At 49.0% G+C, this 24,722-nt stretch overlaps 1 protein-coding gene across 5 annotated transcripts in view; it reads left to right on the top strand.

Moving 5' to 3' along the window:
- DIS3L2 (DIS3 like 3'-5' exoribonuclease 2) overlaps window positions 1–24,722 on the top strand; it is a 165,952-nt gene that overhangs the window by 130,478 nt on the left and 10,752 nt on the right. For all 5 annotated transcript variants that reach the window (XM_042820290.1, XM_042820295.1, XM_042820291.1 and 2 more), the window contains one exon: window positions 5,470–5,549. In XM_042820290.1, the coding sequence (XP_042676224.1) occupies window positions 5,470–5,549 (80 nt within the window). The remainder of the gene's footprint in view (window positions 1–5,469; window positions 5,550–24,722) is intronic.

The following is a 24,722-nucleotide window of genomic DNA, read 5'->3' as shown; positions in this document are numbered from 1 at the left end:
AAGTAATGCCCCAATGAGCTTCAGCTCCTTTTCGTAGACTAGAATAGACTATATTGGGTTTTAGTCCCATGCGTGAGTCTTGCAGCTTAATAACAGGGTTAGCATTGTGGCTAATGTCACGAGAAGGAAAAGGCATGACAGAGCTGTGCTGCTTGGGTGGTGCAGAATGAGTAAAGCCCGCGGTGATAATGTCGTTGCACAGCAAGTAAGAGAGAACCTGTCTGCTCCGGGGACCTTGAGACTGGAAAGCACGGTTGGATGGAGTTTCCATCCCACCAAACAAGAACCCCTTTGCTGTGTTGTCTGTTTGCACCCAGTTGTTCTTCTGCCCTTTTCTATCTGGTGGATGGGAAGCAACATAGAATGATACAATATCCCATGTTGGAAGGGGACCCATAAGCGTCATCAAGTCCAACTCCTGGCTCCACACAGAACCACCCAAAAGCCAGGCCATAAAATTAGCCTGGACCAAATTTCTGTCAAACATGCTACTGTCGCCATGAGACGGGACCAGTTTGGGATTTCCAACCAGTAACAGCAGCAGTCCCATGACCAGGTGCTGAGATTGGCCAAACATTTCCTGACTGCAAAGCCAAACAGAAGGACCACCCCAACCCAGTGCAACAGGTAATTAGTTTTGATGGCAACAAGCTTCCATGTCTTTCCTCTTTTTCTGCTGTAGGACTTTTCCTCTCTTTGTTGTTACTCCATCCTATCCTTACTACATTCTCTTCTAAAGAAAGGGGCAACCAGGAAGAAGTGCAGCCTCTACCTTTCTCCAGCAATTCTGAACTGCAGCACAAGTAGAAAAGCTCTCTGGAAGAAGTGCTTTGGGCTCAAGAACAGCTTCTTTAAGTGAAAACACAGCTGTGAGGTTTGCAGGCTGTGCTTCTGTAAGGGCTCATCCAGTCAGCACAGCCAGCAACGCTGCAGCCCTTCCAGCACGCAGGAATTGGGAAATCCATTGTGAACAAGATTGAGTTTGATGGCCTGTGTGCAGGCAGATGGATGTATTTTTAAGGGACGAGGTGCCAGAAAACTATGTGATTACGTTACTGGAGCACGGCTCGTTTTTTGTGGTTTTAAAAGTGAGTGTCAGGACTTCAGGGCTTTTTTTTTTTGTGTGTGTGTGTGTGTGTGTGTGGGTCAAAACCAAAGTTTGGGAGGGGCATAAAAACCTGCTTGATGACTAAGTTTATTCTTAAAAAGCTTTCTAGAGCTTGCTAGAGAAGGAAACCTTCATCTGTAAGCAGTCTTTTTGGACCTCCACGTAGGAGGGATTGTAATTGAGTGAGTGCCACAGGTAGCAGATTCCCCCTGTCCTTTAGGAGATTGTTTTCAGAGTAATCTTTAGATGCAGTTCCCTAGGTTTTGTAACACAGGCTTATGTTCTGCTTCTCCTTGCTGTGAGTGATCTCTTTCTGCTTGTACGCCAGTGCATTGGTGGATTTACCTTGAACAGCGTAATCAAGGCTGGCAAAAGCATGCCTTTACGTTGACCCAAAATGGGAACATCTGAAACCTTTGACCTGGTTGCTCAGCTGAACTGATAATATCTCTCCGGACCAGTGCATGTGTAGAGAAAACTTTCTGTCTGATGACAGAGGTTTGATACTCAGAGCCAAAGGGGGATTCAAGCCAAACCATTTACTCAAGGGGCACGTAGAATTTGCCCAGTCGAGTCAATATCAGTACTGGCAGTGTTTTAGCTCCTTGTCGGAGCTACCAGACTGTCACATGACCGGGCTCCTAATTGCTGCAGGCCTAAAACTTGCTTTAGAATGAGGGCTGCTGCTGGCTGCACCAAAGCCCAGGCAAGCCTTGAGGTCCACAACAGCATCCCTCAGGAAGGTGGCGTTGCCTTCAGCTCAAGCTTCTATCATGCGCCATCCGACATAACCGGTGGTCAGCCATGTACTGTAAGTACATTCTCTTCCACCCCCCACCAGTGGCCAGATCATGAGCCCACCTCTGCTGGGTACCATGTGTGCAATGCTCTCCTTTACTGCGGAGTCAAAGCCCAACCCTGTGAGCTGCCCAGGGAAGCGGTGGAGTCACCGTCCTTGGAGTTGCATAAGGAAAGAGTAATTGATGTACTTAGGGACGTGGTTTAGTGGGCGATACTGGTGGTAGGTGGACTCTTAGACTAGATGATCTTCGAAGTTTTTTCCAACCTTAATGATTCTATAATTCTTCTGTTTGGGTGTACTGCAATTGCATCTGGCAGCGAGTGAGCCTATCCATCACTGTACGTGCACAGATCCCAATTACTCCTTTTGACAGCTCTTATCCATGCACCTCCCTGTGCCTCTGACATCTCAATTATTGATGGGGCTCTCCTGGTAAGCTGCGCTCTGTTTGCAGCATGGCTGTGTTCCAGCTCCCTTTCCCATTGAGTTCATGCACGCACCGCACCAAGCGTTTCTTTATGTGCAAAGCTATTGAAGTGGAAAGGGATCTTTATTAGCATGTGAGCTTTGGGGCTGTGCTACTGAAGAGGGCAGTGCAAGCCAAATCGCAAGGCTCAGCACTGGGAAATCTCCCCCTCCTCTCCCTGTGAAGCCCAGCAGTGTCTTGTAAGATGAAATGATCTCGTATGTTTAATGCTGAAGATTGCTTGAGCTGATGAGCCTTCCTTGTGACAGGGTCACCCTGCACTTTCATTTCTGTAGGAAACCAGCCCCCCGCTGCCCCTACAGACATACAGTCCTGTATTTTGAAGAGCAGTGGCCTTTGCTTTGTCTGGATATTTGTTTGCTGGCTTTCTGGCAACTCTTTGCATTCTGATGAGGAACACAAAAAGGGAGCTTCAAAGCAGCGTGCGGTGTTGGAGCAATGTTGTCAAGTTGGTTCAGAGTTAGAGCTGTGCCAGAGGGGGTATTGCAGAAGCCTGTTCGTTTTGTAGGTCTGCATGTACCTGGAGGCTTGGGATGTCTCGTGACATTGCTGTAGCAGAAGTCAGATAGAAGGGGATGATAAAGTGGTTGTTCAGCTGCTGGCATTTCTCCTATCCCCAGCAATCTTTAATTCGGAAGGAAGCAGATGTTTGGTGCTTAGTGAATGAAGGTAAAAGGAAAGGACAGCTGCTGCATACAGTACAGTCCTCTTAAGACTGGCACTGTGGATATGCAGAGATGGCTGAGCCTGCCCAGCATGGTGTGTTTTGTTTGTCTGGATACCAGATCCAGAGAAAGAAGGGTTAAAATAACGAAAATTGCAGCTGTGGTATCTCAGGGAGCTGTCATCTGTGCTTTCTGGGTAGGCAGGATCTGTGGGACCCCGTCCCCCAGAGAGACACCCTGCCCTACCTGATAGCTGTCCCCTGCAGCCTGTCCAAACACAGCTGGTTTTCCTCCCAGCCTTTTTCCTTCCTTCCCATGCCCTGGACTCACCCCTCCCACAGAGCAGTTCTGCAGAGCCCAGGTGAGCTGTAACTAAAGGTGCAAGCCCAAAGGCCACTGAGCCACGATCTGGCAGTGGGAGGCTCAAGCCATCCTCACTGTGCCCCGATCAGAGCTATCGTTACAAGCAGCCAAAGCCACACATACCCAATTTTGTTCTTTCTTTTGTTTTCCTTCCCTGCAATGTGGTCCCTCCCCTCAAAGCACAGGGCGTGTGGGGCTGCGATAACCGCTGTCCCTTTTGGCTCAGCAGTGCTTTCTGATATCCCAGCAGGAAAGCTTAGGATAACCTGACCTGGGAAAATGGCTTTGGGGAGTTCCCAGCTCCTCCTGCTCCCAGAGGTGGGTCTGAGCGATACTGTGGGCTGCAGCAGGTCAGAGCTCACAGGGCAGGTGCAGTTGGGAACAGCCATGTGCAGGTTGCCAATTGGACAGCAGTGTGAGTTGCTGTACCTCTGCCTCGTACACACACACACAGCATGGATGCATGTGCTGCATGCTGCTGTAGGAGTGTGTTTCAGAAGGGCTTACAGGGTTGGGGTGTGGAAGTCACAGGAGATTGGTTGGGTTTGGCCTCAGTGTTGCTCCTGGTTCTGGACTCAGTGTCCAAGATGGTGAAGTTTTCCATGATTTCATGGTATTCGTTTTTATTTGGGCCATTGAGAGCACAGTGTCAGACTTTGCTCTTCCGTAAGGAAGGGAATATTGGTGCTCCGTGCAGTGATTTAGCACATAGAGTTTCTAAACAGCCTATGGGAGAAAGATGCTTTAATTCACTATTTACTCCTGAATAGGCCATCAATTTGAGTTAGCAATTTCCTCAGAGCCCAGAGGAGGGAGTGTGATCAAATGGAGCGGCTCAGCACCACTCTCCTCTTCTCCCTGCTCAGCGAGGTCAGGCTGAGTGTTGCTAGCATCTCAGCCTTCACTGTGGCCTTCCAGGCCCATTTCAAGTCCTGAATGATAGCAGAATCATTAAGGTTGCAAAATACCACTAAGATCACCAAGTCCAACCCCAACCCATCCCCACTGCAGTGCTGAGCACATCACTCAGTGCCACATCTCCATGGTTCTTGAACACCTCCAGGGATGATGACCCCCCCACCTCTCTGTGTAGCTGTGCCAGTGCACCACCACTCTTTCTGAGAATTTTATTTTTTTTTCCTAATGTCCAACCTGAACCTGGCACAACTTAAACCCCTTGTCCTACTGCTCTCCCTCTGAAGGATGTGGCCCCTGCCACCCGGTCCTGGTGAGGGGCTGCAGCCCTTCTGCCGGGCACAGAGCTGCCCGTGGGGCACACACATGGCCCCACCAGCCTTCCCTGGGGAAAGGGGCTCAGCTCAGCCCTTTTTCAGGGCTGTTTGGCATATCAAATCACCGGAGACGTTTTCACCAGAAATAAAGTCTCCTTTCAGAACTGCTCTGTGAAAGAGGATTAGCTTTTCCCCCTTAAATAAATGGAGCAGAGCAGTGTCTGCAAGCCGCCAGCCCTCGTTGAGTGCCTCCTTGGAGCAGCAAGGAAAGCAGCTTCCAGGTCCCATCGCAGCCTCCTGCCGGACGCCGATCCAAACTGCAAACCCTCCTAACAGCTCTTTAATAACTCCGCGCAGAAGGAAAAATCTGTCACCTTTCCTTCTGCGGTTTCTCCTCCGCTCTAACGCGCTGGGGGAATGGGATGGAGCCGGGAAGGCTTTCAGAGAAAGGCTCGTGGGAACTGCAGCGAGCGCTCCTCTCTTTGGTGTCTGAGGGGAACCGCAATCGCTTTGGTGAAGGGCGGTGTGTGTGGGTGGGTTTGGAGGGTTGAGCTGCTCTGACCCATGCATTGCAGAGCAACCACAAACACTTTATAGTAACAAAGGGTGGAAAAAGCGAGAGCCTTTCTGCAACGCATGTGACTTTTCCCTGAGGTTTGGAACCCCGCGCTATGTTCCAGGCCACGGTGTTTGCGTGTCAGGCTCGGTGAGCTGCTTGGAGTTGCTGTGATGACTGAGAACGCAGCCTAAAATGTCGCTTTCTTTTTTGTCTCTCCCTTCTCATCCCCCCCCCCCCCACCTCTTCTCTGCAGCTGAAGCTCTCGTTTACCTTGGACCAGGAGAGTGGGATGCCTCAAGGCTGCTATATCTATCAGTACCGGGACAGCAACAAGTAAGTCCCACGGGTGTTGCACACAGCAGACAAGGGAAGGTGCACCCTTCCCCTGGAAGAGGGGGACTGCACTGTGTCAGGCACAGGGAGCACGGCTGCTTGTAGCACTTAAAAGTAGGTTGAAGCAGGCTTCAGGCTTGACCTGGACCTGGGAACAGCTCCTGCAAAACCAGCTCCTTTAACATGCACGAGGCCCTGCAGCCCCTTTGTTCCATAGCTCCCTGAAAGGCCAACCCTCGGGTACTGTGGTACTCAGCCAGGCTCTGTCCTGGGCTGTTTGCAGCTGACATCCCACTCTTCTGTGTGGGAGAGTGGGCTGGGATAAGCATCCCCTCTGCCTACCTACACAGAGCTGCAGCACCATATTCTCTCTGCTTGAGCTTCACTAAACAGCTTTTCATTTGTAGGTACCGTAACCCAAATGCAGCCATTCTCTCTGTTTTTATGAAGTCCCTTGTGATACTCAAGTTTTGGAGCACAGTCCTCCATTTCTAGATGCCCTGCCTGGTTTTGCTAGCTGCCTAGTGAATTGGTCCCCAAGATGTTTTTATTTCAAATCGCATTCTCATTATCAAATTGATGGCAGCAGCACAGTTGAGGATATTTCTGTGCTCACGCTAAGTTGCTTTGTGTGAATACCAGTGTGTCATAAATCCATAGCCTGTTACCTCCACCCTTAGAGCTCTGCTTCTTGCCAGTTATTGAAGGTTGGCCTAAAATAGCAAGGTATGTGAAATTGTCAATGAGTGCAACACCCTGTAATTAGATCTGCTTTGAAACGCTGAGAGGAGCAGCCCTGACAAGGAAGAAATAAATCTGCAAACAGCACCTGCCCCTTTCTGAGCTGAGAAATTTCTGTTTGAAAGGCAGCTGCACACAATGGGCAGTGAGGAAACCCCCAGGCTTGTTGGGTTTTGTTACAGATGTGTGTAGATCCCATGTTTCTAATTGTGGGGATGTATCTCCAGAGTCAGCAGACGTGTTTTCTGCACTGATCCTCCTCTCCTCTTGCCCTTCATTGTTGGAAGAAACTCCTGGGATGGGAGTGGAGCTGTTTGGTGCAAGTGCTGAGGCCAATAGCAGCATAGTTGCAAACATCGCTTTTAGCCGTGAGCCATCCAACAGGAGACAAAGTCACTGCAGCATATTGGCAGCTGTTGCTGTTAGAGATGTATGGCTGTGACCTGCATTTCTGGCAACCATGAGAACTGAGACACCCAGAGCAATGTCAGCCAGGATTGTGCATTTATGAAACATGGTGCAGGCAGGAGGAGTGGAATTGCAAGCACACTGAGACCTGTGCACATCTGACAAATCCAGGCTACAATGGCATCTCCCCACGAGGCCCTCTGCTTTATGTTTTACAGCTGTCTTGAGCAGACCTGGGGCTGGGGAGGAGGATAGCTGTTCCCGGGGAGAGCCCAGCGAGGTTTGGGCATGCACTCACCCCCTGCACCGCATGCCCTGAGCCCACGTGTCTGATGGAGTGGAGCGTGGAGGTCTGTGCTACAGCTGTGTATTGCTGCAACCCAATCCCTGTGTCCACACCATGCTTTGGAGCTGTGTGCAGCCCAGAGAAGAAATGCCATGAGATGCTGTGCATCCCTGCCTGGCGAGGCTCTATGCCATCAGGGTAGTGTCCCTTCTCTCCAGGTGGCAAATGCTGTTCCAGGCTGCAGCCAGACGGGGCCACCGGAGCACAGCATATGCTGGCCTCGGCTCGCAGAACAAAGGGCTGAGTGCTGCTGCAAGTGTAATTACCAAAGCAATTAAAATTTCTATTGCTTAGGCTAGCAGTGCAAGTACCGTGCAGGCTCCTACAAGGGCAATCAATTGGAGTTTGTTCTCTTTAAAATGATAAAACCTTACCAAGGAATTTATGCTTCTGGCAGCTTTTTGCTCCCTGCCTGCCTGTTGTGCTCCAGCAGTGCTGGTTGGCACTGTGCTTACTGGGAACAGGTACTTGGGGAAGACTGGGATCAGTGATGCCACCTCCCCAGCATCACTCAGGGCATGGAACTCTGCACCTTCTTCTGCGGAGCTCTGTGTAAACTCCAGGTTTGGGGGAACTTTTGGTCTTTGGGAGCCTTGGACTGAGAGCAGAAATAATGCTGAGCATCCAGCTGGTCTGCCCTTGGTCCTCTGCTATGGTGTATTGCTATTTGATGGCACTTAATAGTCCCTGCAGAGCTCAAGGTGCTGTGCTGCTCCAAGCAGGCTGTCAGTGCAGCCACAGGGGGGACCAGGGACATCACTTCTCCCCTTGTTCCTGCTCAGACTCAGACACTTCCCTCCCTTTGGCTGCCAGCCCTTTGAGCCTTCCTGGCTCTACAGGAAATTGCTTGACCTCACATAGATGAAAGCCGTTTGCTTTCTCATTTTTAAGCCATGGCACTTAAATTCTCCTTAACGGAGATCAGTCAGTACAGTGTGCAGAGGACAGGCTGCTGTACCTGGCTGCTCTAGGAAGGCAGTTCTCAGCTGTGACATGGGGACAGCCTGATGATGTGTGCACAGTGACATTCTGAGCAGGAGAATATTGTCGGCCTCATGTTGGCCCAGCACAGTCACATCCAAGAAAGGAGAGCCTTGCCATCCTTCCTGCAGTGTGAATGCAGCATGCCTGGTGCTTGGCTGCTCCCTCCTTCCTAAGCTGAGTTTCCATGTGCAGGATCCAGTGGCAGAACCCAGACAGGCAGTACAGGCCAGCAAGGCCAATCATATCCACCATGGCCCATGAATCTTCTCTTTTGACCCACTGGTCCCCAACATAGGAATACAAGACCAGTTGTGCTGAAGAAGTGCCTAAAATGCAAGCACTGCTCCTACCCTTGCAAACTGCCAGGCAACGGGAGGGATGGAGCTGAAAAGGTTGTGGGTAATTACGGAAGCCTTTCAGCCAAGTACAGGAGGAACTGAAGCCATCTTGGGACGTCCCCTGGAATTCTTCTGGCTGCATCCAAGAAATGGAAGATCCTGTCTGTTCTCTGCGTTCATTGTCACCATCCAGACACTCCCCAGCTCTACTCACCTGCCCCCAGCAAACCTGAACCTTCACATGCGTAGGTCTTTCCGCAAGGACTTTTATTACTGCCTCCATTCTCAGATGTGGATTTCTTCATGGTCCCCACCATCCCACACAGCAACGAGCTGTAAATTCTAGGCAAGATTTTTGCTGTTTCGTAGGCCGTATTTGCAGGTGCTGTAGTGCTACCTTGTTCCCAGCTGGCTCTCCTCTAGCACAGCTCCCCTGCTCCCTTAGCATCCAGGTACTGCTCTCTTTCTCAGGTCATCAGGGGTGCTGCCATGGCTGATACACCAGCTTGCATGGTGCCATGGAGTTGCATTCTAATTCCTCGCTGCAGCTGGGGTTTGTGTCAGGATTATGAATTTGCGGTGTGGGCTTTCACGTTCTTTTTGGAACCATTTCTAAACCCAAAGGAGCAGCATCTCACATGGAAGCACTTACAGACCTCTCACAAAGGCAGCGTTGGAGTCTGGACCATTTCTGCCCTCCAGGGACGCAGAACATTACAGGTACCACTGCTGTGCAGGGTGGCCACTTGCGGGCAGCACCACACAGCTCTTCAGGATGAAGAGTGAAAAATAGCTCCAGTTGAAAGGAGAAGTGGTGCCCCCTTTTATATGAAGATCAACGATGCCTGGTACATTGGATTATCTCTTAAAGCACTAGGACTTCAAATGCCAGGGTGCATGCACTCCTTCTGCTGACAGGTTAGTGATATATGATGTTGTTTGGGTTAGCAACTGAGCTCCTTTGTGCAAGCTTTTCATAAGGTGAATATAATATCTGCAGTGATGTACTCAACATTGCATCAGGAGAGCCAGCCTATAATTATGCTTGAATTGTTGGAAGGGGTTATTTGTCATTTGCACATTAGCTCACTCCATTTATTGCTACCACTCAGGGCTGCAGCAAACTTGGTGTAAACAGAGCTTAGGTGGAGGTTTTGGTCATTTGATTTTTTTTTTTTTTAATGCAGCAAAGCAGAATTTCCTTGGGTTTCTTCCTGTTTTCTGGAATGGCTGTTCATTGGCAGTGATAGGAACAAAATGTCTGAACCAGCTGACTCAGTGTGACTCCTTTGTTTTCAAAGACAGCTCTGAGGTGTACAGCTCAGCTTGGACTTTGGCATGGACTTGGTGGCTTTGGAGTGAGCCAGAAGGTTCTCCACTGTATGTTTTGGGGTCTTTTGTCTGTTTGTTTCGAGGAACCGAGTCTTCTTTGTGCTAAGAACTACCTTATTATGTGGTTGTTTCAAGGCGTGCATCTTTGCTCAAAGCAGCACTGCTTGTCTTGGGGTAATCAGAGAATCCTTAAGATTGGAAAGGACTTCTGAGATCACCAAGTCCAACCCCAGCCTACCCCCACCGTGCCCACCGACCACATCCCTTAGTGCCACATCTCCTTGGTTCTTGAACACCTCCAGGGATGGTGATCCCACCACCTCCCTGGTCAGCCTGTGCCAGTGCATCGTCACCTTTGAGAAGCTTTTTTTCCCTAATATCCAACCTGAACCTCTCCCGGTGCAGCTCAAGGCCTTTACCTTGAGATACCTGATGGTACCTAATTTTCTTGCTAGTGATCAGCAAATACATACCCTGCCTGCTCTGAGCTGCATGGCTCAGGGCACTTGCTGAAGGTGCCATCTTGTTTGCCTTGTGTTGCAGGCACGGATTTCATGGGGGAAGTCCGTATACATGTGGTCCCTTGGCATCTCAGCTTGGATGAGTGCCGTCCAATAGCGGTTATTCACCTGAAGCTTATAAAATGAATGTTTGGATTTCAGATCAAAAATAAAATCAATTCCATTTGCAGAGCTGGATCTACCAGCTAATGTCAAATTCTCCGGAGTGGGATTTTCACTTCAGGGTGCCCTGTTGGACGCATTGGCTTAGCTGGCACAGGGCACATCCTACTGTTCTGTAGCCCCAGGCTCAACTCTACACATCACATAATGTTTTGCAAGCATTTCTGAAGTCTTATTGGATTGCAGACAGCTGAGCTGCCCTGTCACTCTTTCCTGGTGAGCTGTAGTAGGGTTTAGGTATTGTTGGAGGGCATTTGAAGCTGTTGGGCTAATAAAGCTTGTATTTTCTTTGGAAAATAGCACTTTGGTTGTAAGGAATAAATTAAGGAATAAAAATAACACTTTGGTTGTAAGCAGCCACTGGGTTTGAGGCTACATAAGCCTCCCTTGGGCTCAGAGCACTAGCAAGATTTGGTGGAAGATGTCTGTGTGGATGAGAACAAGACTGGAAGCACAGGGCAAGCCAGGCCATAAAAGCAATATCTCAGAGCTGACAAAGCAGGATGGAGTTTGGAGTTTTTCTTTTGATACCATATCTTGTCTTTTGTTTGACTTTTTGGTGCTGAACTTTATCCAAGTCTGCAGGTGATGCATGTCCTTCACCTGCCAAAGAGTAAGCATTGGAGTTGGCCAAGCAGTGCAGATGAACTGTTCTGTCACCAAATGTGGAGATAAACCAGTCCTGGTTTAGCATGTGCTCAGTGTAGGTGAAATTGTCCAGGAGACTAAGAGTGCACATTGACCTTTAAGGCTCCAAAAGATATGTAATGCTTTCTGCCTTAAGATAGGCACAGAACATCACAAAGGCTGCTGGGATGTATGCTGCAAAATAGCCTTTGCCACCCGAGACCTTGGGCAGCGTGGAGTTGTTCTTTCTTGTAGAAGGGACCCCTGGCCATTTCCAAGTGGGAAGAAGGGTTCTTACAAAGGGCTTTGCCCTGGGTACTGCTTATGTGCTCTTCTCAACATGGACCTGTCTCCTCCTCTTTCTGCCACCCAGCTACTTCAGTGACAGGTTGCCAGTCCTCCAGTGCTGTGAAAATAGTAACTCTCAGCTCCTTGGAGTGCCATTGTCATGTGGGGACTGCCGATGGAAAAGGAGACCAAGGAAACCTGCTCTTCCCCATTGTGAGCCAATAGGATTTGATGATCTGATTCCTTACAGATGAAAATTTGAGGCTTTCCTTGATGTCGTACACAAATCCCATGTGCACGAGTAGATCTCTCTCTAAAACCCCATGAAGTACCAGGTCAGCCACCCTCCAGAGGGGTGTGTGAGCCCTGCTCTCCTAGATCTCAATCCTGAGTTTGTTGTTTGGCCTATTTCAGTGTTTTTACTTGGTGAGGAGCTGTTCAACCTCCTCGTCAGTGCCGGATACCCGGGTGTTCAGTGACAGTCAAATAGGTGGGAAAATCAGCTGCAATTGTAACTGAGTCAGAGATGCTGTCTCCATGTGTCATCCCTGGAGATCTGTTTACGTATCCATTCGCTTAACAGTCTGTTTGGAAGCCTTGGTAGCATTTCAGCATCATTTCCCTGGCCTATATATATCTGTGTAATGCCCAAGGCACTGAGCTATATCTGAGTTAGAATTGTTAACCTGTGGGTCTGGATATTTTCAGTAGTGCTGAATCACACAAGTCTCTGATTAGCCCTTAGGTACATGGGGTGCAGGTTTGACGTGGGGAAGAACAAACAATCCTTCCATGTGTTCAAGGGCAAGTTAGATGGACACCTGATTGAGTGGGTGACTGCCCTGCCCCTGTCAGAGATTTTGAACTGGATGACCCTTAAGGTCTCTTCCGAGCCCCGCTGTGCTATGATTCTAGATGAAGCCTCTCTCACTTTTACCTAAAAACCAAGTTACTGGATTGACTTTGTGTCCAGGAAGACCTTGTGCTGAGGATCGTCAGACCCCCAGCCATCCCTCTCCCAGTGGGATTTCTAGGCATAGTTTTTCATATTAAATATGGAAAAGAAGCCTTTGTTTTGGCTTGTTCTCCACATCCTTGAATGTGCAGCCATGTTGCAGTGACTTCTCTGGTGAATCTAGGTTGTGTTGTCCACTTCACTCCATGACATTACAAGCTGGGAGCACTGGGACCAGCAAGCAAGGGTGTGTTCTTTCCATCAATTTGTTAGGATGTGCTTGAGATGCAGCCAAGCAGTGAAAAGCTGCATGCAGCATCAGGCAGTAGAGGAAGACCAAAGGCAACAAAGGGGATGCTGGGGACCCAGAGCACGTGTTGTGCTGGCAGTGCCAAAAGAGGCTCTGCTCAGAGACACCTTCGTGCTGCTGCCTGCTGTTTGAGCTTTGGGTTTGCCATGGGCAATTATACAGGGTGTTCAGCACTAAGTACTGCTGCTCCTCTGGGGATCAGCAGATCAGCAGTGTAAGTTGGAGTAAGCGGGTGGATCGTCAGCCAGGTGGGGTTGTTTGCTCTCGAAGAGCTCACGGCTGAAGTGATCTATCTAGGAATAAAGCACACATTTCAAAGGTGGGAGAGATTAGCCACTGGGTAAATTATCCCAGGAGAACACCAGCGAGTTCTCCCTCTTTCAAGGACAAGAGTGCACTTCCTAGAGGTGTTCTTGGAAATCAGAGGGTGGGAGAGGAAGCACTTCTCCTTACTTACTCTTGGGCAGCAAGGGTGAGTGGTTTTCCTTTCTCCATAGATGCCATGCTTTGCTCTTTGGGTCCTGCTGCCTTTTCAACTGTATATATTTTTTTTCAAAGTTCAGTGCAGCTAAATCAATCTGGTAATGGACTTTGTTCCCTGTGTTCCCTGCTTCTGCATTGAAAGAAGGAGCTTCATATCACCACTATGTTTTGTGTGCTCATTTCCTCAGGTTATCACGGTCACCCTAAATGAGGTTCTCGTTACAGCTTAGTACTTTCACCTCTTTCAATTTGTCATGTGTTAGGCATTCTGGAGCCAAATGGGTTTGTTACCTGGCTTTACCTGTACCGTTGGAGGCGGTCACAGCAGTGTAAGAGGATTTGGTCACAACTTCCTTTCAAGATAATGGGAAGATCTTGCTTGAAAGATCTTGCTTGGCAGTACTAAGGTCCACAAGTCCATGGGACCTGATGGGATGCATCCACGTGTACTGAGGGAGCTGGTGGAGGTCATTGCCGAACCGCTCTCCATCATTTTTGAGAGGTCTTGGATGACAGGGGAGGTCCCTGAAGACTGGAGGATAGCCTGTGTCACTCCGGTCTTCAAAAAGGGCAAGAAGGAAGACCCGGGTAATTATAGGCCTGTCAGCCTCCCCTCTGTCCCTGGAAAGGTGATGGAACAGCTTGTGCTGGATGCCATCTCCAGACAACTGGGAGAAAAGGAGGTTATCAGGAGTAGTCAGCATGGCTTCACCAAGGGGAGGTCGTGCTTGACCAATCTGGTAGCCTTCTATGATGTTGTCACATGCTGAGTGGATGGGGGGAGAGCAGTGGATGTAGTCTACCTTGATTTCAGCAAGGCATTTGATACTGTCTCCCACGACATCCTTATAACAAAGCTGAGAAAGTGTGGGATAGATGAGTGGACAGTGAGGTGGGTTGAGAACTGGCTGAGTGGCAGAGCACAGAGGGTCGTCGTTGGCGATGCAGAGTCTGGTTGGAGGCCTGTAACCAGTGGTGTTCCTCAGGGGTCGGTGCTGGGTCCAGTCTTGTTCAGCATCTTCATCAATGACCTTGATGAGGGGACAGTGGCCACCCTCAGTAAGTTTGCTGATGGTACAAAGTTGGGAGGATTGGCTGACATGCCTGAAGGCTGTGCTGCCGTTCAGCAAGACCTGGACAGGCTGGAGAGCTGGGCAGTCAGAAACCGGATGAGATTTAACAAAAGCAAGTGTAGAGTCTTACACCTAGGGAGGAATAATGGCATGCACCAATACAGGCTGGGGGATGAGCTGCTGGAGATGAGCTCTGCGGAGAGGGACCTGGGTGTCCTGGTGGACGACAGGTTGGCCGTGAGCCAGCAGTGTGCCCTTGTGGCCAAGAGGGCCAATGGCATCCTGGGGTGTATTAAAAAGAGCGTGTCCAGCAGGTCGAGGGAGGTGATCCTCCCCCTCTACTCTGCCCTTGTAAGACCTCATCTGGAGCACTGCGTCCAGTTCTGGGTTCCCCAGTACAAAAAAGACAGGGATCTCTTGGAAAGAGTCCAGCGGAGGGCCACAAAGATGGTAAAGGGCCTGGAGCATCTCTCCTATGAGGAAAGGCTGAGTGAACTGGGTCTGTTCAGCCTTGAGAAAAGAAGACTGAGAGGGGACCTGATCCAGGTCTATAAGTATCTAAGGTGTGGGGGACACAGTGGTGAGCCAGTCTCTTTTCAGTGGTACGTGGAGACAGGACAAGGGGAAATGGCCAGAAACTGCAGCATAGGAAGTTCCACACAAATGTGCGCAAGAACTTCTTTATGGTGAGGGTGACGGAGCACTGGAACAGGCTGCCCAGGGGGGTTGTGGAGTCTCCTTCTCTGGAGATGTTCAAGTCTTGCCTGGACGCCTACCTGTGCAACCTGCTGTAGGGAACCTGCTTTGGCAGGGGGGTTGGTCTTGGTGATCTCTAGATGACCTCTCATCTCTAGATGACCTCTAGATCTCTAGAGGTCCCTTCCAACCCCTACAGTTCTGTGAAAGAAACCTTCTTGGTGATTGGAGCATGTTTTGCATTAATGTTTCCGTTAACTTTAATGGGAAATGGTACTAAATTCTTCAAATCAGCTTCAAACATCTTAAGTTTTATGTCCTTCACCTGCCTCACCTAAAATGGGGCTGATGAGCAGAAGCGCTCTTAAATGAGCAGTACCATTATTGACCAAGGTGTCTTTGTTTTTCCACCTTTGCCCTCCTTGGAAACGCTCTGTTGTGTGATGTCCCCTGTGGGTGCAGGGCAGTGCAGCAGGCTGCTCCTCCACACCCAGCTCGGCCAGCCAGGGCCCCAATTCCCAGCAGTTAGTGAGTCAGATGGATCTGCATTGATCTGTCTGTGCAGGGTGAGCCAATACCAGCCAGAAATTCTCCTTTTCCTCTGCCTGCACGTTACTATCATATGATAGATAAATGGCAAGTACGGGGCAAGAAGGAAATAAATGCTGTACTAATGCGTAGGAAGGATCATTAGGACAGAAAGACATTGATATGGCCAGGCTGCTGACCTGCATCTCTGTGCTGAACACTGTGCCCTGTGGAATAGCCACTGCAGAAGGCAGATCTCAGCAAGGTTTCTGCTGTTGGCTTGTTGCAGGGAGTGCAGAGACACAGAGTTTGGTTCAGAGTAAGAACTGGTTCTTGGCAGCAGCACAGTGATGCCTGCTGTAGGAAATGCCTCCTGGTGCAGCTACAAAACTGTGGAATCATAGACCTATTTGAGTTGGAAGGGACCTTCAGAGGCCATCTGGTCCTAATGAGCAGGGACACCTACAGCTCCACGTCCTGCCTGATAGATGTTCTTGGGTCACTCAGGTCTGTGCGGTCCTTGCCCCAGTCAAGGCACAACAGAGGTCATGGGAAACGAGAGAAGGCATGCATTGCTTTAGCAAATATACAAGAGGAGGAGCATGGTACTGGGCTCAGCTTGTGTCTGTGGGTCCCTTTGGGGATGCGCATTTGGGAGGGGGGAACAGGACAAGCATCCTGCTAGCTGCCTCGCTGCTTTGAAGAGCGGAGCCAAGAGATGCTGGTCACAATATCCACAGTGGGTGCAGCTATCCCTGAGCTCCTAAGAGTGCAAAAGGGGGGCAGAGGGACATTGCTTTGAGTGTGCTCATCCAGGGCTCATCCACGATGCCACTGCTTGTACTTGACAGCTCAGTTATTGTTGCAAAGTATGATTTAATAGTGAGACTTGATTACAACATGCAAATGTAGCGGCTGGGGGACTATCTCAGAGGTTTGTGGAGATTAGCTGTTAAATTGGCCAGTGCAAAAACATTATTAAGCAGAGAACATAATTACTCATCTTGTGCTTTTGTAGTGTATGGAAGAGACAGATTTGTTTAAAAGCCAGCAAGTCCTGTATAGAGAAAGAACTCGTGTAAATGCCACATCATGTACTGCTGTATGTTGCAGCATATTTTATTGGAGAAGCAATACTTAATAACAGCATTTGGGAACTTGTGGAAGAAATCCATTATATTTTTCTGCATCGTAAAGGCAAACCTAATGTCTGTTCTGCGTGAAGGCTGTGCAGATATTGAAACATCTCCTTTTGGTGGAGGTTGATTGCTTTTATGGAGATTGTATCATATGGATATAAATAAATCCAGCACTTGATGTGGGATCTGGGAGCAGAGCTTCAGACTGAAGCATCTGTCTTCTGTCTGCATGCATTTCCTCTGAAATGCATCAAGGTTCCCATTAACACCTTAAGTGTGGGAAGAAGGAATAAAGAGAGACTGTCAGCACATGGAGAATTAAAGTCTAGGAGTGCACTTGTCTTTATTTTTCACCTTTCAGTCCTAGAGTAGTGTGTGGGGCAGTTGTTTAGTGCTGCACACCTGGTTCTCAGAGCAGTTGTGGTTGAGGGATTTCCTCCTCTCTGAGTTATTTGGGGTTGGGGAGCAGGGGATGGGTCCTGAGCCTCTGCACAGTGAGCATCCACACACAGGAAGCCCGGAATGCCTCTCCGCTCTTTCTTTGCAGTTCAGGAGCATTTGTACAGCAGTCACTGCTCCCTGAGCTGGATCCTGTGTGACTCAGAGCTGAACACTGAGCTGCATGAATGTCAGCATCCCGGCACAATCTGTTCAAATCACTGCACATCTGGATCCGCAGCCCATCCTGCTCCCTGCTTCACTGTGTGGCTGTGCACACACAGGCACACCACCTTTCTGCCTTCCTGCTCTGTGCTGGTACATCCATCATTTTTGGGGCTGGCAGCGACTATGGGAGCTCACTGCTGCAAAGTGCCTGAACCAGGACCTGGCTGCTTGCTGCATCTGCACTGTGGCTGCATCCTTGCAGCAGCATCTGCATCTCTGCTTTCATTATCAAAAAAGGTAATCCTAAAAATACCTGTGAGCCAAGAGGACAGCTCTGCAAAGGTCTTGTGTCACCGTGTGAAGAGAAGATGATGCATGTCACCACTGCCAAGCATGAACGATAGCAGCAGAGATCAGAGATCAGCTGGAGGTGGATGGCTCAGCCCCACTGGCAGCAAGGCACAAACTCAGTGGGTGCCAAGTCCAGGAGCACAGAGTGGCTGAGGTAGGGCACACTGAGTGCCTGTGCAGGCACATCTTGGTACGGCTGATTTTTTTATAGTGATCTTTGATAATTTGTATGGAGCCCAACAGTGGGAGAAAACACGTAGCAATGTTTCACAGTCTGGACCCAACTGCATGAGGGCTGAATGCGTGCAAGCTGCTCTTATCTCCCTAAACAACGCATTCACACTTTTAAGCTGCAGATGCAGTGATCAGTGCTGATAAGCGCAATAAACTCCACATGGTGGTAGCGTTGCAGTAGCAGTCCCTGGTAAGCAGAGAGCAAGCAGGAGGGATGTGTTCCTGTCGAGCTCCATTCTGGATGTACAACAGAGATGTTTGCTAAATGGGTGTTAACCTGTTCTCAGCCTAGAGTGCAAAGAATTGTTTGTGAAATCCTCTTCTCTGGCAGTATTGGTATGCAGTGGCTCTCAGCTGCAGGGTTGCTGTAAGGAGAGTTGTGCTGGCTCTTTTATGAATGATGGAGTTGTACTGTGTTAAGGTGAATGGCACAGTTTGAGGCAAAACCTGCTCGTAACTGGTCATAAGAGTTTGCCATTGCTTCTCTGAAACCCGGAATAAGGCAGTGATAATTAATGGAGGTTAAAGTCCTCCTTCTGTCTGTGAGCTGGTTGGAAATGGAAAAGAAGAACCTGTCACAACTGTGACTGGCTCTAAACTGCTGTCAGGCTCTCCTCCTTCCCTTCCCTTGCCCCAAGTGGAAAATTGTATTGGAAAGCAGCAGAGAGAGCACTTAAATCTTTCCACAGTTCATTTCAAGCTCCCTTTCTTCTTCCCAGCCATTCCCAGGCCAGTTCGGGGCACGGATGGGAGACTGCATTGCTGGCTGAAACTTACAGGATGTTAAATAACAATGGGAGAGTGGCTCTCACAGAGGGCATGGTGTGCCTGGGCTGCACGTACCATGAGCTGCATTTCCCATGCTTTGACGTTCAGCCTGTTTGTACATCAGTTCTGAAGAGCTTCCTTTCAGTATGAGATGTATCTTGGTGTGTTATGGAGCAAGCTCAGGCCAAAATGGGATTGGTGCCACCTCTGTGGCAGAGGGGCACGCTCAGTTGTTGAACAGTTCTTGATGGAGAGTTGGGGATCTTCTGGGGTCAGACTCCAGAAGGGACATGGCACTGTGTTTGGCTTCCCCATATCTCAGTGTGTTCACATGTGTGTGACCAGAACATCAGGGACCTGCAGGGAGGCAGCAGGCATTGTGCACCCTTGTTTCTTCCCCATCCCACAGTATTTTCAGAACTTGGGAATGATAAGGGACCTCACTGTCCAACCTGATGTTGGAGGATGCAGTGCACTCTGTGCACATGGGCAGTTTCAGGTTGGCGCTGCTCAGATTTGCAAATGGTTAGCCAAGTGGATAGAGCTGGTGGCCAGAGTCATTCCCATTGCTGAGCAGTGCTATGAAGGCTGAGCTGGGCTGCCAGGAAGGAATATGGCTGGTTGGGATCCAGCCACCACGGGAGCCTGAGTCACTCCATCTGTAGTACTGAGGACATGCGAGGCCAGGGCTGGAAACACTCTTGCACTTCCAATAGCAGGGTCTTTGCAGTTGACTTTCCATGGTGGTTTCCCGATGTGGAGCATCAGATCCAGGCACTGAGGAAGAGGAGGGCATTGCCCTCCAATGCAGGATGGCGATGTAGAAACAAAAAGCAGATTTAATACTGTGCTTCCTTCTAAACTGTTCCTTCAAGGGTTAAGCTGCTGGAGAGATGCAGCACTCTGGGCCAGGTATCTGTCAGGCCTGGACTGGAGGCTTGCCAAGACGTGGGGATATATGGCTTTATTTCTGTTTTGTCATGTGGAGATTACTATTCAGTGTCTGTAGGACAAGAGGGCTCTGGGGCATCTTAGGATATGCCCCATGCTCCAAAAGAGCTTGTTGTTCTGGCTTTGCAACACTCAATGCAAAGGCAAGAATCGATGCCTGAAGTGCTTCTTTTCCAAGGATTAAAAGACACTGCCAAGGCTCTGCAAGATGCCTGTGTTGCAAATCTTATCGTGATCCAGTGCTGAGATCTGTTGATTTCAGCCTCGCAAATGTGCTGACAGGTCTGTGTGTCTGCTTTTTGGTGATGGTAGATTTTTTCAGAAGTTTGATCTGTGCTATTGAACTCTGGTTGTAGCCTGGAAGGTAGCATTGCAAGGGCTCTCCTTCATCACACCTGTGTCCTTTATCAGCTGGAGGTGCTACAGCCATGCCCCCTCCTCTGTACATCTCTGTTCTTGTGCTGCTGGGCGCTCTCAGTTCCGTGCCCAACATCAGTAGGATGTTTAGCTGCTTCTTCACTATCCCACTGTGTAAACAAGGCTAATTTCAGCCTGTTGCGATGTGTGGGCTTGCTGGAACGTGACTATAAATTCAAGCCTGAATATTTTCTGGTAATGGATGGGGTGGTGATGCTGCATTGCTGCCTTTAATCTCAGCCTGTCCTTACACCAAGTTAACTTCAGGCTGTCCTCAGACCAAGCCAGGCTCTTCACAGCCCTGTGCCAATAAATCAAATGAAGGCACATAAATGTCAAGAGAGAGAAGTTACAGATGGAAAAGACCTACTGTACCCCAACCCTGTCCTGCTATAAAGGGAGGTAAGGCACTGTCAGGGATTTACAGCTCTGAACCTGACCACTGGGGCCAGGCAGGGGAAATGTGGGGGGGGGGGATGGCCTCCATTTCCTGCTGCTTTTCCATCCCACTCATTTCTTTGCATTTCATTCCCTTGGCTTTATTTTTAGGAAAGAAAACAGTTGTTGGTTGTATATTCAGCAAAGCCGATAACATTCATTTTCCTGCTCATTGTTTTTCACTCAGAGCTATGCCTGACTTTTCTTCAGAAGCATGTTTTTCTCACCTAATATTTAGTTTGAGATTGTAGGAGCTGGATGTAAAACCTTCTGGGATGTTTACATCTGCCAAGAGGTTGCCTGAAAGCAGAAGTTATCCAAAGTACTCCAGTAGTCCCTTATTAGAAAACAGCACCCCCAAATCCCGCGTCGCCCGTTTCCCTTTCATCCTCTGGCCAACTGTTACGGGTTGTTTTAACCCGATGTGGTGTCCGTGTCCCACGTACCTTGCTCCCCTCCCCCTAGGGTTTCCATGTCTTTGAAAGCCTCTGTAACCAGAGCGTTCATTTGTTGTGCTTCACCATTGCTGCAGACCAAGAATAACAGCTGCGAGGCCAGCTGGATCCCTCGCTCTGTATTGATACAACTGTTCCCCTTAACCTGCCCACACTCAGTGCTACAACGGCAGCTCTGAGGTTGAAACAGAGCGGCGATGGGCAGCGCTGGGAGCCCTGCTCCGTGCTTGTTTTCCTATAAGCTCGAACAACACTTACAAGCGTGGTTAGGAGCTGGATCAGAGACCCAGAGGGGCTGTGGGATAGTTATCCTTGGAGATTGCTAGAACTCAGCTGCAAAAGGCCAACCTGGTCCAGCTTTGAAGTTATCCTGCTCTGAACAGGAGAGGGGCTCACTTGGCAAGTCACTGCCTGGCTTCATCAGCATCAAGGGGCACGTGTTGGGTTGTTGTTCCACTGCTGCCTTTGGCTGCCAGATTATTTAGATTACTCTGCATGATTTTGGTCTTTTAAAACTTTTTTTTTTTTTAGCTTGCTGTTCTTGTTCATCTCCTCATGAACTTTCTCACTCTCCTGCTTGTTTGTCCCTGGGTCACGTCCAGGTTGAATGCCCGACCCAGACACTGCCCATCTCAGGGTATGCTACCAGTCTGGGATGCCTAACACATCTGTTTTATTTTCCCTTTGCCTGTAAGTTTGTCTTGTTCTTTGGAAGTAATCAACTCTTCAGTGTCAAGTAAGCTGGGAAAAAGCATAGCCAAAGGCTCAAGGGAGAGATGCACGTAAGGTCTACGTCTTCTTAGCTGCAGGGGCTGTAGAGCATTAACTGATGGGGATGTGGAATGGGAAGGCATTGGTGGCAGTTCCAGGTGACTCCCTGTTGCACTGTCTGTTCTGAAGGTGTTTTTCCCGGTACTGAAAATTTGTCTCAGCTTAAACCACAATAATAGAAAGCTCACTTTCTGGAGCAATCCCAAGAGAAGGTTAATGTTTACAAGCTCTTAGCTTCAGGTTTTATCTCCATCCCTTGCTAGCACAGAGATAAAATCCCTTTAAAAGTCCCTTTTGATCTTTCTGGTTCATGACACGGCGTTAGTAAGACACGTTCCATATGGCAAATGTCTTCATAGAAATGCAAGTTTTTCTCATCCTTCCAGGGCCCAGTAACAGATCAGGAGCCCCCTGCATGCAGGGGCTGTGGCTTTATAATGGAGCATCAGTGATGGACAGTGTACTCCTGCTTGGAAATGTCAGAGTGTTATTTCTGCCTCAATGGCTTAAGATCATCTGTTTACCTAATGGACTTACATTTGCATTTTGCAGGTGTTGTGTTAATATTAATGTGTTGTCTGAATTGTTAATATTCCTTCACTTCAGCGTTACATTAATGAAGGCTGCAGGGGATGGAAACAAGACCCAACTAATTAATTAAATGGGCAAAAAGCATCTTTAACTTTCCATCGTGCTGCCCTTTGCTTCCCCCTAATGGGTCTTGGCATTTCTGGTCAGCAGCCATGTAACACATGCTGCTGTACGGAGCACTCAGCAGCAGACTTGCTAATTTTTCTGACCCATAAATCATTGGCATAAACTTTTAACTGTGAGGAAAAGTGCCTTTCATTCCTGCTTCCTCATTTCAGTAGGAAACACAGCCTGATAACAGGCGGTGCTGGGCTGATGCGTGGGGCTGGAGGCTCTCACGTCAGGAGAGGGGCTGTCTGCATTTCTTCAGGAATTCTTTCCATTCCCCTCTTAGTCGGACTCTGGATGACATTAATATTATGTGTCTATGAGAGGATTCGTGTCATAAGCTCTGCTTTCAGAGCCAGTCCTCTATCAGGCCATAAGTTTCAGGAATGTGGGCTGCCAGTCCTCAGTCCTCCGTCGGGATCCGGTCTGTAGGGTGTTTCCCCTCTCCTGAGCTCTGTCCCAGACTTGGCCCAGCTCTGGGTTGTTTTGCTGGGCACCACCTCAGCTCAGGAGCATCCTAATGCATTTCCAGCAGTGAGCTTTTCCAGCCCAGGTGGTGATTGCTCCCCATTAGACCCATTGGCTGAACGCAGCATTTAGTGGTACGTGTTTGTGGTCCCTGGTTGTCCCTCCCTGCAGCTCTGCAGGGCTCTGATCATTCTTTTGCAGCTCCTTGGAGACTTGAGAGCTCCATGAGCCAGTGGCTCTGTGCACCTGGTACAGGAACCCTGGCAGCTCAAGGTGCAGTTTTGCACAGGAGGACACATCAGTTCCATGCAAGGAGCCTGAAGGTTGTCACCAATTTGCATGAGAAGGAGCAGACTGCAGTCATATTAACTTTTAATGAGGAGGCGCAGCCCGCAGATGCCGTGTCCTCTGCAAGTCTCTCTTCACTTCAGCACTGTTTCCTTCCACGCTCAGCCCAAGGTGTGATGTGGGGCCATCACCAAACCCACGGATGAGGCTGAGGAGCTCCACGCCAAGGCATTTCCCTTCTATTCAGCTGAGCATCAGTGGATGCTAGGCGTCCCATGGCCACCAGTGCTGTCTGCAGCACTCCAACGTCCATCGCGACGCGGGGCTGCCGGATGAAGTCAGCTTTTTATGTAACACTGCAAAATGTCAATAATTTCAAAGGAACTTAGGCAAATGGGTCTGGCGGTCTAAATCCCTGCGTGCAAACCCAGTGCATCAGGCTTTAAGCAATTAATTCCTAATCGTGCCCAGTGCCTCCAGTAGCCCAGCTTTAGGATTGGGAGCTTAAACGGTTTTCCACTGTACCGCACTTAATTTGGATAAAGTGAAGTGAGCGGTGTCATGGCATTCCCAGCCTGAAGGTGTGAGAGTGGCCAGTAAGGGACATTTGTATTCAGAAAACCCTCCCATGCATTTGTGTTCTAGGCATCTATTACCAAAAAGGCACCGTAGCTAATAAAAAGGACATTCATTATGCCCTGGAAAAGGAGTTCATTAGAGGGAAAAGCCATTCTAGCTTCGTAAGAAATGAATGTGAAACTGCCTCAGAGCTGCTATTCTCATCAAGTTTCAGTGTTAACAGTTTTAACCAAGAGCTAATTGAGCAATCTCAGAAAGTGGAGTAATTCCATTATTCAGCTCAGCTTTGTTCAAGGCTACTGCCAGCTGTTAAAGGAGCACAAATGACTTTCATCGGGCCAGGAACCACCAGCCTTCTTGCCTGTTGCTACTTTTTCTTTCAAAAAATGTAGGGCTTATGGTCTTTTGGCAGTTGTCTTTGGCAAAGGAAGATCCACACCGGCATTGCAAGCATTGTGTATAATGTGGCAATCCAACTTTTGGACAACGGGAGATGCCATGTTCAAAACTCATCAAGCAGCAGTGCATGGCTGAAGATGCTCCTCTCCATTGGGCAGTGTCACAGGAGGACAGCAGACTGTTCTCATAGGATTTCGAATAGAAAAGGGCCATTGCAGGCTCCACTCTGCCTGCTGGTTACAGAGCACAGTTCTGTCGTTGGCTGCACTCTCAGGAGATGAGGGCTTAGCTAATGTTGCTTTCAATTTCCTTTTCTTCATGGAAGAGTTGTAATCAAAAATAAATGTACATGATTTAAAGAAAAGAAGAAAAAGTCATCACATATTCGGTGTCTTTGGACTTAAAGCTTTGGAGAGCATGTGCTGGCTGAACTGTGCCTTTGTTCCTTTGCTGTTTTCCCTCAACAACTGCTGCTGCTGTTGGATGTGCACCGCTCTGTTTGCAGCCTTTCGTGGAAGGTGACTTTCTCCTGGTGAGCACAGCAGGATTTAGAGTCCCACTCCCAGGAGGTGGCTGTAGATCTGTTTGTTATGAGATTGCATTGCAGCGATAATCCCCTTCCAGCCAGCGGAGAGTGTGGGCTCTCAGTGATGCACTGTCCTCAGCAAGTATATCCATCTGTGTCTCTGGAGACCTTTCAGGTACACACAGACAGGCTGAGGCTCTCTATTTTGAGCACTAGCTTCCCATGGCACTGTTCAGTTCCCTGCCTCATTCGTGCACTTTAGTGGATTGCAAACAAAATCCTTGTCTCTCTC

Source organism: Centrocercus urophasianus, unplaced genomic scaffold (genome assembly GCF_019232065.1).
Source record: "Centrocercus urophasianus isolate 14NV4802_14NV808 unplaced genomic scaffold, USGS_Curo_1.0 seq_19, whole genome shotgun sequence".
In the NCBI taxonomy this organism is placed as follows: Eukaryota; Metazoa; Chordata; class Aves; order Galliformes; family Phasianidae; genus Centrocercus; species Centrocercus urophasianus.
This window is presented reverse-complemented; position numbering and strand designations above follow the sequence as displayed.